A 16,011-nucleotide genomic window follows, 5' to 3' on the forward strand; every position below is an offset into this window, starting at 1 on the left:
TTTTCTCACGATTGCTGGTTTTGTGTGTGTGTGTGTGTGTGTGTGTGTGTGTGTGTGTGTGTGTGTGTGTGATTTCCTTCCTTTACTATATATTTGCTTTTACTGGTGAGCTTTTACATTTCTAATTTTTTTGTTTCTAGTTGTGGCCTTTTTTTTTTTTTTTTTCTTTTCTGTCTAGAGAAGTTCCTTTAGCATTTGTTGTAAATCTGGTTTGATGGTGCTGAATTCTCTTAGCTTTTGCTTGTCTGTAAAGCTTTTGATTTCTCCATGGAGTCTGAATGAGAGCCTTCCTGGGTAAATTATTCTTGGTTGTAGGTTTTTCCCTTTCATCACTCCCTTCTGGCCTGCAGAGTTTCTGCTGAAAAATCCACTGATAGCCATATGGGGATTCCTTTGTATGTTATTTGTTGCTTGTCCCTTTTTGCTTTTATTTATTTATTTTTAATCTTTATTGGAGTATAATTCCCCTTTTTACTTTTAATATTTTCTCTTTGTCTTTAATTTTTGTCGAGTTGATTAATGTGTGTCTCGGTGGGTTCCTCCTTGGGTTTATCCTGGATGGGACTCTCTGTGCTTCCTGGACTTGAGTGTTTCCTTTCCCATGTTAGGGAAGTTTTTGTCTAGTATCTCTTCAAATATTTTTTCAGTCTGTTTCTCTTCTCCCTCTGGGACCCCTATAATGTAAATGTTGGTGCATTTAATGTTGTCCCAGAGGTCTCTGAGACTGTGCTCATTTCTTTTCATTGTTTTTTCTTTATTCTCTTCCATGGCAGTGATTTCCACCCCTCTTTCTTTCAGCTCACTTATTCATTCCTCTACCTCATTTTTTCTAGTATTGATTGCGTCTATTGTATTTTTCCATTTCAGTTATTGTATTGTTCATCTGTTTGCTCTTTTAATCTTCCAGCTCTTTGTTAAAAGTTGTTTGTATCTTCTCAGTCTGTGCCTCCACTCTGTTTCTGAGCTCTTGGATCACCTTTACTGTCATTACTTTGAATTCTTTTTCAGGTAGATTGCCTATCTCCACTTCATTTAGTTGTTCTCCTAGGCTTTTATCTTGTTCCTTTCTCTGGAACATATTTCTCCACCTCCTCATTTTGTCTAACTTTCTGTGTTTATGGTCTCATTTCCACAGGCTGCAGGCTCATTTCCTGGTGGGTGATGTTGATCCAAGGCTTGTGCAGGCTTCCTGGTGGGAGGGACTGGTGCTTGCCCACTGGTGAGTGAAGCTGGGTCTGGTCCCTCTGGTGGGCAGGGCCTTGTCAAGGAGTGTTTTTAGAGAGGGTGGTGAGCTCAGTACCACTTTAGGCAGCTTTTGTCTGATTGTGGGGCTATGTCCCCACCCTGTTGGTTATTTGGCCTGAGGAGTCCCAGCACTGGAGCCTGCAGGCTGTTGGGTGGGGCCAGGTCTCGTTGCCAAAATGGAGGCCTCTAGGAGAGCTCATGCCAATCAGTATTTCCTGGGGCCTCCACCACTAGTGTCCTTGCCCCCACAGTGAGCCACAGCCAACCCCCGCCTCCCCAGGAGACCCTCCAAGACCTGCATATAGATCTAGCCCAGAGTCCTATGGAGCATTTTGTTCTGGGTCCCAGTGCACATGAGATATTGTGCATGCCCTCCAAGAGTGGAGGCTCTCTTTCCCCTAGTCCTTTGGAGCTCCTTCACTCAAACCCCACTGACCTTCAAAGCCAAATGCTCTGGGGGTTCCTCCTGATGCCAGACCCTCAGGCTGGGGAGCCTGACGTGGGCTCAGAGCTCTCATTCTTGTGTGAGAATCTCTGCGATATAATTATCTTCCAGTTTATGGGTAACCCATACAGTGCATATGGGATTCAATTAAATCACAGAAGCGCCCTTCTTGTCTTTTTGTTGTGGCTTCCTCTTTGTCTTTGGATGTAGGTTCCAGTCTTTTGTCTGTGGTTGTTCATCAGTTGTGATTTTGGTGTTCTCATGAGAGGAGGTGAGCTCAAGTCCTTCTACTCTGCCATCTTGTCTCCTTCCTGTCTCAAGAGTGCTAATTCAAACTACACTGAGAACATCAACTAGGAGGGCTGGTTGAAGAGTTTTGTATCAACATCTAGTCAGCACTGTCCACAGACTGGAGAGAACAAGCAGAGTTTCCTTTTATGTAGCTGAGGAGAAGCGGGCAGCCAGACCCTCGCCTCCCCAGGTGGCACCTGGAGCCCTGAGCACATGCAGTTGCCCACAGCACACGAGCAAAGCCAGGATATGTTTAAAAATTTTTTCCCAAGTCAGTAATCAAAGAAACAACTCAATACAAATACGGGTCAAAGATTTGAATATCCTCAAAGCTATGTGAATTACCGATAAGCATAAAAAAAAAAAAAGATTTTCAATATCTTTGGTCATAAGAAAATACAAATCCAACCAAAATGAGATACCACTAAACATTCACCTGGATGACTAAAATTAAAATGATTGATAATAGCATGTGTTGACAATAATGAGGGGCAACTGGAACTCTCCCACATTCTGATGGTTGCACACTTATCATGTGACCCAGAAATCCCACCCCTAGGTATTAATTCAAGGAAATGAAAACAAGTGTCATCACAATAACTTGCACTCATTCAAATGTACAGAGAGAGAAGTGTCATTCATAAAGACCCTAAAATTGAAACAATCAAATGTGCTTGGATAAGAGATCGGATGAATACATTGTTTCCTATCGCACAGTGGAATAGACTCAGCAATAAGGCATAAAGACCCTAAAATTGAAACAATCAAATGTGCTTGGATAAGAGATCGGATGAATACATTGTTTCCTATCACACAGTGGAACAGACTCAGCAATAAGAGGGAACAAACCATTGGTAACTGCAACACCATGGAGACATCTCAGTAGCTCTGTGCTAAGTGAAAGAAGCCAGCCATTAAAGGCTACATATCATATGATTCCATTTATGTGAAATTCTTGAAATGGCAAAACTATATATTGGTGGCCAGGAGCCAGGATCAAGAGGAGGGGAAAATGGCAACAGGACACAAAGCAGTTCTTTGGGTAATAGAACGTTCTAAGTCTTGACATGAGAGTAGGTATGTGACTTTGTACATTTGTTAAAATGCATTAAATTGTACTCCTAAAATGACTGAACTTTTGTTGGATGTAAATTTTAAATTTGATTTGAAAAAAATGTGAAATACATACCTTGAAAGGAAAATAATCTTTACATAAAACAATAGTATTTTAATTTTCAACAGACTTATCTACAGCTTATACTAAAAGAGTGTAAGCAAAGCAACTTGAAAATCCTTTGAGAACCTGGAAATCAAAATGCCCAGGGACATTTATTCACCTTACAATTGCTGGTTAAAAATCAATATGAATCCTCCACAACAATCCCAAAGAATAGTGTTCCTTTATTTTTATACAGTAAGTTCTTTTGCTGTATGTGTGTGGTCACCATGCATCAAATATAATTATTATTGATGAGAAATAATTGTCTAGTAGAAGGTTTAGAAAAAAGTTTCAAGCATCTACCAGTTATCATTTGCTTAGAAATTCAAATGGTTTTCTAACAGTTTGTTATTAAGCTTGTCTGTTATGTAGGAGGCCTGTAATATAAAACAGAGCACTTCTTCCTAACATGGATTTTAGAAATTGGGATTTTTGCCTAATGAGTTGTATTCAATTTAGCAAATCTCTGAAAATTCAGCTCAATTAAAATTATTTTTTAAATTTATATTTTGGGGGAAACTATAGATAAAATACTAAATGAATACCATCTGTGTAATTTGATATTCCAAATCGAGTCCTCAAATTAGAAACTGCAGTTATAAAAAGTAGTTTTTAAATTTTAAATACATTGCTTTAATGTCTAAATGGTGTGACTACAAAACACCATGAATATGAGACAGTCTTCATTTCTAAAGTAGGTTTGATTTTAAAATAACAAAACTGAAGAGTAAGAAGTTTGTCTTGAATGCTGGTTCTTGAATATGAGAAAAAAATTTAAAATAGTAGATAAACATCTGTGGAGCTTCTGGCAAGGATATTTAGATGCTCTCAAAAACTTAATATTTCAGTAACAGAGGATCCACAATAAAAAAATTCACATCATGCCTTACATTTTCCTCAGCATTGCTCTGTCACCAGGTATTCCCTTAGTGATTATGCATAATCAAGGCAGGGCTACCCCATCGCTCTCACACATGCAAATAAAACTAAGAGGAAGGAAGGGGGAAAGAAGAGGGAAAGGGATGCAGAGAACACATGCACACAATGAAGATTCATGGAGACTGAATTAACTGAGCTGGAGAGAGGGGAGGGGAGGCAATTAATGCCATCTTCTAAAAAGATATCAGGAAATTTTGTGCTCAAAATTAAAAACTTGCCTAGTGCATTTTGTCAAAAAAAAAAAAAAAAGCCTTATCTAATCCTTAAAGGAGAGACTGCATGTTAGGCATGCCATTTAATTTCTGTCCTGCATTCCTGCCCCACAGCGTGGAGCTGAAGGCACCGTCAAGCTCCTGCCCCAGCCGGGCCACCTGTTGCTATGAGATGCTAAGGGAACACTCACCTCCTTTGTTCCTCAATTTCTTCTTGTCTACAAAGGACTAATTACAGCATCTACTCCAGAAACTCTAGGAGCATGGTCCAGGTTTGGTTTTTTTCCTCCTTTTGTAAACTGTACAGCTGGTTCTCCTGAAGGGGTAGGTTCAAGAACCACTGGATTAGATAAAATCTAAGATTTTTGTAGTTTTATGATTTTATATTCCAAATGCCCATCAGTTCAAATGAAGTCAGATACTTAGGCATATTTTAAATCCCTCAAATTACAGTCATCCTTTGGTATCCACAGGGGATTTGGTCCAGGACAAACCCCACCCCCCATATCAAAATCCAAGGATGCTCAAGTCGCTCATGTAAAATGATGCAGTGTTTCAATATACCCTATGCAATCCTCCCACGTACTTTAATCTCTAAATTTCTTGTAATACCTAATACAGTGTAAGTGCCATGTAACTAGTTGTAAAATATGATGTAAACTCTATGTAAATAGTTGCCAGCAGGGGATACATTTAAGTTTTGCTTTTTGGAACCTTCTGGAATTAAAAAAAAAAGTATTTCCGACCTGGGATGGTTGGACACACGCATAGATGCAATGTACACCAAAGTGTCTCAATATTACAGATCCATCCTAAAAAACAGACAATTCTATTTTAAATAGAAATAAAGCTTCAGGGAAATTAGGTAACAGGACCAAACCAATGGCAGAACTTCGGGGAGGTTTTAATTCACTTGGAAACTTCCACAGTACACTGTTTAATTTTTATGCTATTAATACTATCTTTTCCATAAGTATAAATTTTTATGTGTCCTATAATCCATTATTACTTCCAAGGATACTCTCTTTTCTCAGGGTCAGACCTTTGCTTCCCCTGTGGAAACAAGAAAAGTTCAGCATGTTATTCGCAGAAATTCTGCACCCAAGGGAAACTTTGAGCTTATTTCAAGTCTGACTTCTAGGTGCGAACTTGAGCCCCTTCCCAGGCTCAGGAGCATCCCATCCATCCTCAACCCTTACATGAAGGTCAGTAAGTTGTGTTTTGGCATGGCTAGTCCTGCTCTGCTGTCCTTAGGTGCACTCTACTTACCTCTCCCATGGTTTCAGAGCCTAATGAAATTAGCTGACCAGACATGAAAGAATGGATGCCTCCCCAGCAGACCCGCCAGAAAGGGTTAGGGCTCGGTTTACACTGCAGCAGTCACGAGACTCCCAAGATAAAGATGCAGGGTCCTTGCGACAGCTCCCCGGGAACACTGATGGGAGAACTAGCGCATCATTAAAGAAGAGTCACCACCAGGCAGTTTTGATTATGACCAATTTTATTTTAAACCTGCAATGTTGGGCACTTTATGGTAATATGTCTTTCATCCACTATTTACGTTTGCATATATTTTTAGAAATTCCCCAAACAATACTTTTACACACAATATCCTCCCAATAGTAGTCAACTTTAGAGATGATTTATCCTGTAGCCTCAAAGATGCAAGAACAGTGATGCACATCTCAACACTGGGAAGGTGTGTACAGGTACCTGTCACCATGTCTAGCAAAAAGCTCAAGCTTTTCAGTCCTTCCAAACAGTTAATCATTTAAAGCAAGACAAATAAGTTTTGGAAAAGTTCATTTTTTAACCTCTCATGTACCTTTTGTGTAAAAAAGCTTTATGCATTTTAAACTGTAGGTTTCATGCAATTTATACTTGTTTGCTCTTTTAGGCATTGCTCTAAGTACTAAATCATAACAGATTCAAGAAATCTCATTTTTGGTATATGATTATTAAATGGTTCTCAAAATAACCACGTGGAGACTAGACTATCTGAAGGATGGTGACTCAACACACGTGGTGTATTAGGGTGCACAGGGTCTAATTCTGTCCTGTCCTAAAAGTCATGTAACCAACCAAAAGGCGGATTTGCCCATGTACCTCAACAAGGCTCTCTTCTGAGACATGAAGTAACACAGAGACGAAGAGACTCAGAGATTTATCATATCAAAGAGGTAATCATTTGTGACTTGGCAATCTTTTAAGATAAAAGACTGTATATTTTAAATTACTTCGCTTAAGTATGGTTTGAAAACACATAGCTTTCTGGATAGAAAGCATCTGGTTGTCTGCTGTTCAGTACCTTGTTTTATTTTTTTGGTATGTTTGCATATCGCATCCAGAGCTACAGATTTTCCACAGTGCTTTTCTGCCTCATTCAAGTATAATAAAAGTAGAAATCTATAGAAGCTCTAAGGTTAAACAAACTATACATTATACAAAAATTAACTTAATTTATAGAAGTCAAAAAGTATTGGCAATGCCCTTTATAAATCTTACCAAAGATTCATCACAAAGGATCTTACAATCAACATATGTTTTGTCATCACCATACAAATGCCATCTAGGTTTATGTGGTACAGAACTGAGCATCGGTTACACGTACACATGAAGAATCAGCATTTTGCACTATATACATTTCTTTAAAAGTAACAGTATTGTCAATATTAATCTAAGGTTCAGGATTTTCTTATTGCATATTTATTGTTGCTGAGGCAGTTAGTTATGATACAATAATGCAATATTCATAATTATTTTAAATAAAAACATTTCTGCCAACAGTATAAAGAATATTTTTTCTCTAAAATGACATGGAACATTGCTACATACAGTTTTACACAAATACTGAAAAACATGAGGCATCTGCTGAAAAAGCAGATGTGCACATTTATATGCACTAAATTATGCAAGAAAAAATATTGCACAAAATCCTATTATTTTCAAAATAAAACATGCTTCTTTCTAAATACACATAATTCCCTATCTTGACCAAATCAAAATGTTAACTGATTTGCTCAAAACAACTCTGCCTCTTAAGATTTAAGAAACAGACACAAATTCCTGGGCTTGACAGAGGAAAGATGTCAATACTGACAAGAAGATGTAAAAACCATTTCCTATATTAAGAAGTGCTTTGGGGGAATTATGTTTAGGTATTCATTCTACATTCTTCAATTTATATTCTGATCTACAAATATCTACCCAGAATCAGGATCCTGTATGCTCAACAAAACGAAATTCACATTAGAAAATTTATTCATGAAAATCTTTTCCTGAAAACCTAGATTTCCTAGGAAAGGAAGATCTACTAATTATGAGAGTAGTCACAGTTTTGTCCTCTGTCAGTAGCCTACTTCTTCACCTTATTTCAGAAACGACGAATTCATTAGCATTCCTGGGTCCTCACAACAGCACTGTCACAGACAGTTTCAGCTTAAAGTGGGGGTGGGGCGGGAGGGACTGTTCCTAGAGAATGCTGTTATCAAGGTAAAGACAGTAAAACTAGAGCCCCTCAACGCTCAGTAATCCTGAATGGAGTGGCGTGGCCCTAAGTAGTGCAAAGGGGCACCGTTTCCGCACAGAGCCTGGCTGCCTGGTGAGAGGGGCAGAGTGGTGAAGGACAGTCCAGTAAACGAGCACCCAGTTTCTAAGAGCCTCTGCATCTGTCCTTTAAAAGGATATCCTGGATAGCAGCATTACTGTACCTTGTGTAACAGCAGAGGAAGTTACTCAAATTAGGAATGGTGCAATGGTTCTGTACTTAGAGCAGAGTTTAGATTCAGCAGCTTTAAAAGGCCCCCCCTTCTTTTTTTTGGTGACAGAAGCTTGGCTGAATCACTTCTAAGCAAAATGTATTATTTACAGATATTTGCAATTCTTTTCTAAAAGGAAAATTAAAATTAATTAACTAATTAAAAGATTAGTTCCTGCACAGCAGAGACTAGGCCAATTCTCTTATTTCCCTATGTCCACAGTTACTGTACCTTGTGTATGACCAGTACAAAGAGTTGATAAATATTTCCTAAATGAGTTTTTAATTTTTAATCAGAAAAATAATCATGCTATATTTTGGTGCCTTTCTAAAATATGCTAAAGTAGGTAGCCATCAAAATATACCACTTAATAACACTTACTTAACAAAACAAGAACTCAGACTCTTCCGTCCCCCTGAAATACCACGGATGCAGTACCTAAGGGCAAAAGGATAAAAGCTAGAGTGGGATTTCGGAATGATCGTGACTCTGTCTAGAGGCTGCATAAAGACTTGGGCCCCAGACCCAAAGGTCCGATTCATTTATACAATTGTGTCCTAGAACAGGCGCTGCTCCTCTGGGGGCAAAAATCAAACACCAGGGGAGTTTGCACATACTTGGTTTAGTTATAATAGAAAACATGGGCATAGTAAGGAAAAAGATAACACTTTTATTTCAGAACTCACTTCATTCTCCCTACAGCCACCAGAATGCTGGGAAGTCTCGTTTTGGAGCAGACTTTGAAAACTCAAAATGTTAACGGTTTGAAATATGAATACTTGCTACTGGTCTTTTGGATTTTTTCCAAGAATAACATGCAGAGTTTTCCTTTTTGCTTTTGTTTTAAACATGGAATATGAGCTGATTTTGTATGTTAAAATAAGGCACAAGTCCAGTTTAAAATATTAATATCTTGACACAAATGTGGCCTGTCAGGGGATGAATATCCTCACCACATACAGCAGTACAGTCAGATGTCTAGTGAGGTGACCAGAAGACAGACAAGAGCTCATGTTTCTGAGGCGTGAAGCAAATGGACTAAAACCCAGATTGTGCCTCTGCTAGGCTGACAATGATCCCATTCTCCAGACGGTGAATTCCGAAGGAAAAATGCCTCATCCCAGGACTCATATTAAAGGGCTGCTTTGCATTCTTTTCAAAAATTATGAAGAATATTTGCCCAGCAGATTAACAACCAGAGTGACAGCTTTTCCTTCTCATTTAAAACAGCTCTTCTGATAAATGGACTTCTTTTTTATATACTTTGATAAAATATAATGGAATTTTTAAATGAGTATATAAAGGCAAAACCTGACAAGAACCTTGAGTCTAACTTTTGTGTTTTAAAAGGGGATTAAATCAAAAAAGGATTAAATACATACAGAGTCCATCCTTATAAGGAAAACAAGATCTGTCTTCCTTCATAAACATAAATAAATCCAGTTAGATTTTGGAATGTACTTTAAAAAAAAACTTGGTCATTTTTCCTAAATTACTTAAAAGACTGATCTGAATAAATATTTTTAAGCAATGTTTTTAACAAACGCTCTTCCAGGATTTTAACTGAAAACAAAATTCTGATTTCAGCAAATATTTTAGAACACAGTCTCGATAGGCGTTCTTGAATGGTTTCTCAAACACCTTTCTTAAAATGGTAATGCAAAAAAAATCATGACTGGGGATGTGAGAGTATATATATTGAACATACTAACAACAAATTCACCATAACATCACTGTTTTTTTCCTTCTGATTATTCCTATCAATCCAGGCAATCAATGCACGATTCCTTCTCAGGTTAACTTCAAAACGTGACAGTGAATTTGAGAGAGAAGAGACAGTGTCCCATGCAGAAGAATTTCAAGTCATTTATGTGGAAGCAGTGCCCTCAAGGAGAGGAAGCACGAGCCCCACGCCTCACTGTGGGCTGTACGTGGTAACCTCGCCCCAAAGATGACAGGAGGACCGGGAGGGAAGGAGTGGCTTTAGAGGGGAAGAACCCCACAAAGCTACCTCAGCCTGCTGGTGACCAAGGCCAGCATCAACATTCACAAATCATATGGACAGTAGGGACCCTCAACAGAATGTGAGGATGAAGACTGCACTTTTCTTCTGTAACCCCCTCCCCCAAACCCACGGTCCCATTACAATCATGAGAAAAATAGCAGGTTCCAGCAGAGGGGCATCCTACAGCGTATCTGACTGGTCCTCTTCAAAACTGTCAAGGTCGTCAAAAACCAGGAAAGTCTAAGAGACGGTCACAGCCAAGTGTGACGTGGTCCCTGGGTGGGGTCCTGGGACAGAAAAAGGACATCAGGGGAAAACCAAGGAAATCTGCATGGAGCACGGTTCATGAACTGGGAGGCTGTACGGCATTGATACAGGATCCTAAAAACAGCGGGAACTGTGAGCAGGGAGACACTGCTTTCCCCACAAGGTTTCTATGAATCTAAAACTTTCAAAAGATAGTCAATTATTAAGAAGTAAATCTGAGATGATATGAAGCATTTGATAGAGAATTATTAGTTAAGGGAAAAACAGGAACATTTTTATCAGGACAGTTTATGTTGCGGTTGGCTTTCTGGGGGTGACTCCTAGTTAGCAAAGGCATATAGAAAAGACTGTGAGAAACTGTAAAGTGTCATTTGTAAACAGAAGTCATTACTTTCACATTGTAATTTAGCACTTCATATATCTCGCTGAGTGACAGGTAAATGTGTATGTACCTTTATACATTTTGGAAAACATGGCTGAAGTGTCAAGAGAGCTTTTTAACTTTAAAAAAATGAATTTTGTCCTTGATTCAATGAATAGAAAAAGGCGTTATTGCTCTGCAGAACACTTATAAGTTATCTTTCAAAATTTACATGTAATGCCATAAATTATGTAAGTATGCTTAATATAGGCTTAAGATTAAGGCAATTAGTGGGCCAACTGTTTCAGCAATTTCAGGCGCGTTCTGATAGATTTTGATGTCTTGGCCAGTTCATGCTCAACCAGGTTAGTACAGCAGCTACTGGTTATGTGCAAGGGTTAGATGCATACTTAGTTTAAATAAAATAAGTGGCATTAAGCACCAAATACCAGGAAATCATATGTTCAGTATATACTTTCAACATACATACAAACTAGTACCTGATTTAAGAGCACAGTAGAAGACTTAGCTTTATGTTCAATAATCAATGGATAATCTATATACCACGAGATGAACAAACAGGGGAAATGTTCCAAAAGAAAACAACTTTTAGGCAGCGGTAAGAGTTGTCTTTCCTACCAATCCTTTTTTGTGATATAGGGTACACCGACTCCTAAAATGTCTCCATAGAAGCCTGGATGCAAGTGATGGACTCTCAATTTGTTGATTTAAGCTTGGTTTCCACTTGCTTTTCCTTCTGAAATGTTGAAGGCCTGTTGGAAGGCAGATGTGATGTGACATAACGACACCACTTCTTGAAGCAGTCCAGAACCTTCTGAAGTCTCTTTGGCTTCTTTCCCTTCTTTCTCCCAAGGAACAAAAGTAGATGGATGGCGCCCAAGGCTGGGTACCAGCAGATCATCTGGAGTCTGGCTTAGTGTTTCCTTCTGCTCTGTTTGGGAAGCTCCAGGAGAAGCCAGCTGCAGACCCAGTCCTGCAGGAGGGCCCGGCTCTCCCAGTGCCACAGGCTGGCTCCCAGCACCAGTGCCGAGGTGTTGCTCCCCATTCTCCTCCTTCAGGATGGACAGAGAGTCCGTCCCTGCACTGGAGGACACCCGCTTCCTGGGTGAGGGTGGGAGCTGCCTGCTGTGGAGGGCACTGTCATCCTGCCCCAAGTGCCACTCGGCCTGGTCACCAGAACCACTGCAAAGCAGGGCCAGGTTGTTCTCGCTGGGCGCATTGGATTTATTCTGAGAGAAGAAACAGTACATTTAGAAACAAACTGAATTTTTTTTTTTTACCATTTTTTACCATTACTTCAGCAATATTTTTTTCCATTTTGAAATCAGTATCTTTCAAGGCTGGGAATTCGAGGTCTCTCCCAGAGGAAATGCAGAATAGCCCGTTAGTTCTAAATACCTCTCACAGCACTATCAACAAGAATGAAGTGAGATGGACACTGGTGTCCAGGCCCTTACAACTGTCACCTATAAAATTCAAACCAGACCATAAGTGTTGGCGAGGATGTGGAGAAAAAGAAGCCCTTGCACACTGTGGGTGGGAATGTAAACTGGTGCAGCCACTGTGGAAATCAGCATGGAGGGGCCTCAGAAAATTAAAAACAGAACTATCATATGATCCAGCAATATATAATACAGCCACTTACAGGTATGTACCCAAAGAAGATAAAATCAGTATCTTGATGATATAGCTGCACCCATGTGTTCACTGCAGCATTATTCACAATAGTGAAGCTATGGAAACAACCTAAACATCATCAATGGATGAATGGATAAAGAAAATGTGTATATACACAATGGAATATTACTCAGCTTTTAAAAACGAAATCCTGCCATTTGTGACAATGTGGCTAGAACTGAAGGGCATTATGCTTAGTGAAATAAGTCAGAGAAAGACAAATACTGCATAATGTCACTTATATGTGGAATCTAAAATAGTCAAACTCATAGATGTCGAGAGTAGAATGGGGGTCACCAGGATGGGGAAATGCAGGAAGGGTAGGTGTCAGTGGTGCAGGTGGGAAAAGTTCTGGGACCTAATGCACAGCATGGTGAAGATAGTTCTTTGCTAAGAAGGTAGATCTCAAGTGTCGTCACTTCAAAGAAAAGGAAACAAAAGGTAACTGTGTGAGGTAAGGGACATGTTAATTAGCTCGACTGTGGCCAGCACTTCACAATATGTATGAAAACATCAAGTTGTACACCTTAGATATATACAACTTTTCTTTGTCATTATACTATAAAAAAGCTGAAAAATAAAAAGGATTTGCAAAAACCCTACAAAATAACACAAAAAAACAAGCAAACTATATTATATAATCAATGCCAAGTCCTGGAATTATTACAATCAGAACAAGGTTGAAATTATTTATACTTCTCTCTCATGTTTTTAATGCATCCAGTTCAATGTGTTTAAAATATTCATTTCTAAAGCAATACAATGAAACATTACTTGAATTGACATTTATTAAAATTTTTTTTGAAAATACAGAAAAAAAAGTAGTAACATTTCATGTTTAAAATTTCCCCAGAATTTGTATGAAAACACAAAAGACCCTGAATAGCCAAAGCAATCTTGAGAAAGAAAAACGGAGCTGGAGGAATCAGGCTTCCTGACTTCAGCCTATACTACAAAGCTACAGTAATCAAGACAGTATGGTACTGGCACAAAAATAGAAATAGAGATCAATGGAACAGGATAGAAAGCCCATGCACCTATGGTCACCTAATCTTTGACAAAGGAGGCAAGAACATACAAGGGAGAAAAGACAGTCTCTTCAATAAGTGGTGCTGAGAAAACTGAACAGCTACACGTAAAAGAATGACAATAGAACAGTCTCTAACACCATACCAAAAACTCAAAATGGATTAAATATCTAAATGTAAGACTGAATATTATAAAGCTCTTAGAGGAAAACATAAAAGAACACTCTGACATAAATCACAGATCTTTTTTGACCCACCTCCCAGAGTAAAGACGATAAAAACAAAAATAAGTAAATGGGACTTAATGAAACTTAAAAGCTTTTGCACAGCAAAGGAAACCATAAACAAGACGAAAAGAAAACACTCAGAATGGGAGAAAATATTTGCAAATGAAGCAACTGACAAGGGATTAATCTCCAAAATATACAGCTTATATGCACCTCAACATCAAAAAAAAAACAACCCAATCAAAAAATAGGCAGAAGACCTAAGTAGATGTTTCTCCAAAGAACTCATACAAATTGCCAACAAACATATGAAAAGGTGCTCAACATCACTAATTATTAGAGAAATGCAAGTCAAAACTCCAGTGAAGTATCACCTCACACCAGTCAGAATGCTATCATCAAAAAAGCTAAAAACAATAAATACTGGAGAGGATGTGGAGAAAAGGGAACCCTCTTACACTGTTAGTGGGAATGTAAACTGGTGCAGCCACTATGGAGAACAGTATGAAGGTTCCTTAAAAAGCTAAAAACAGAACTACCATGTGACCCAGCAATCCCACTCCTGGGCATATATCTGGAGAAAACTGTAACTTCAAAAGTTACATGTACCCCAATGTTCACTGCAGCACTATTTACAATAGCCAGGACATGGAAGCAACCCAAATGTCCATCGACAGATGAATGGATAAAGAAGATGTGGTACATATATACAATGGAATATTACTCAGCCATGGAAAGGAATGAAATTGGGTCATTTGTAGAGATGTGGATGGACCTAAAGACTGTCAAACAGAGTGAAGTAAATCAGGAAGAGAAAAACAAATATCATATATTAATGCATATATGTGGAATCTAGAAAAAATGGTATAGATGATCTTATTAGCAAAGCAGAAATAGACAGACATAGAGAACAAACTTATGGTTACCAAGGGGGGATGGGATGGACTGGGAGATTGGGATTGACATATATACACCATTGATACTATGTATAAAATAGGTAACTAATGAGAGCCTACTGTATAGCATAGAGACCTCTAGTCAATGCTCTATGGTGACCTAAATGGGAAGGAAATCCAAAAAAGAGGGGATATATGTATACATATAGCTGATTCACTTTGCTGCACAGCAGCAACAACACAACATTCTAAAGCAACTATACTCCAATTAAAAGTTCCCCAGAAAAGGCAATCATAAAATTAGGTCATAGGAAAATACTACTGCTTGACAAAATAATTTCAATTAATGACAATAACCACCAGAACTGGATAAATAAAAGGGAAAGTACTGGACTTTTGTTACTAGAAATCGTTCTTAATGATTAACTCTTCCAGTAATTTTGGAGTTTTTACACTTACTTGTGGTCAAATGCTCCTACCAACTAAGGTTATATAACATCAGCCATCACAGTAAGCATGGGAAAGTGTTCATCTAATTTCATCAGCTGGAAGATCGACTCACCGTGGGCCTGCCATCAATATCGTCCATCGACCTGAAGAAGTCCAGGCTCCTGGCCGCTGCCAGCTTCCCCTGGTCTGAGCTGTGTGTGCTCAGCGTGTCCAGGATTTCACCCAGCAAGTCCATCTCACCCGAGGAAGGACCCTTTGCTCTTGTTTCAAGAGAGTCGTCACTTTCGTAGAAATAAGCAGAAGCTTCGTCTCCATCTTCAGAGGACAACCTGAAGAAAAAGAAAACACCACTGGTGGTTATGTGACCATGAATACCACGTACAAGCAACCGCTCACCAATTACTGTCAACTAATGCGAGAGGTTTAAAACCAACATGATATTTCTGTAGAACAAGCAAGTGGGTAACTGGTTCATGGCCAAACTCTTTACAGTGATGTACGTACCGATTAAACACTGGAAACCCTGAGTACATGCAGGGAGAACCAACAAACGTCTACGGTTCCTTATTGATTTGGAGGCACAAGCAGGGCTTTTCACAGTCTAATTCGGGGATTTGGGACCTTAGCCTTAGAAATATCAGACTGAACATCTGGGAAGTTTGCTCTACTCCAAGTTCACTTTCAATATTTTTATATGATTTCCCTTTTGTTTATTCACTTGTGTTAGAGAATGTATATTCCTTTATATAAACAAAGATATACTTAATGGAGAAAAAAGAATGTTGATTCTGTCATCCCAAAATATCAAATTGTTTTAAAAGGTCAACCTATACTATTACTATTTCCCTTATTTTATGTTAAAATTAATTTTTAACACTTTGCATTAAATTTTCCCCTTCTGATACCACCACACCATTAGGTCCCACCCCTCCCCGATTTGGTTTCAATTGGCTACTTTCCCTGTTCCTGA

At 38.7% G+C, this 16,011-nt stretch overlaps 1 protein-coding gene across 7 annotated transcripts in view; it reads right to left on the reverse strand.

Moving 5' to 3' along the window:
- Positions 1-5,850: 5,850 nt before the first annotated feature.
- DENND1B (DENN domain containing 1B) overlaps positions 5,851-16,011 on the reverse strand; it is a 260,389-nt gene continuing 250,228 nt past the window's right edge. For all 7 annotated transcript variants that reach the window (XM_057726003.1, XM_057726001.1, XM_057726007.1 and 4 more), the window contains 2 exons: positions 15,154-15,370; positions 5,851-11,992 (listed from right to left, as the gene is read on the reverse strand). In XM_057726003.1, coding sequence (XP_057581986.1) covers positions 11,471-11,992; positions 15,154-15,370 — 739 coding nt within the window. In that variant the 3' untranslated portion in view covers positions 5,851-11,470. The remainder of the gene's footprint in view (positions 11,993-15,153; positions 15,371-16,011) is intronic.

The sequence above is a fragment of the Hippopotamus amphibius genome, chromosome 3 (assembly GCF_030028045.1).
Source record: "Hippopotamus amphibius kiboko isolate mHipAmp2 chromosome 3, mHipAmp2.hap2, whole genome shotgun sequence".
NCBI lineage: Eukaryota > Metazoa > Chordata > Mammalia > Artiodactyla > Hippopotamidae > Hippopotamus > Hippopotamus amphibius.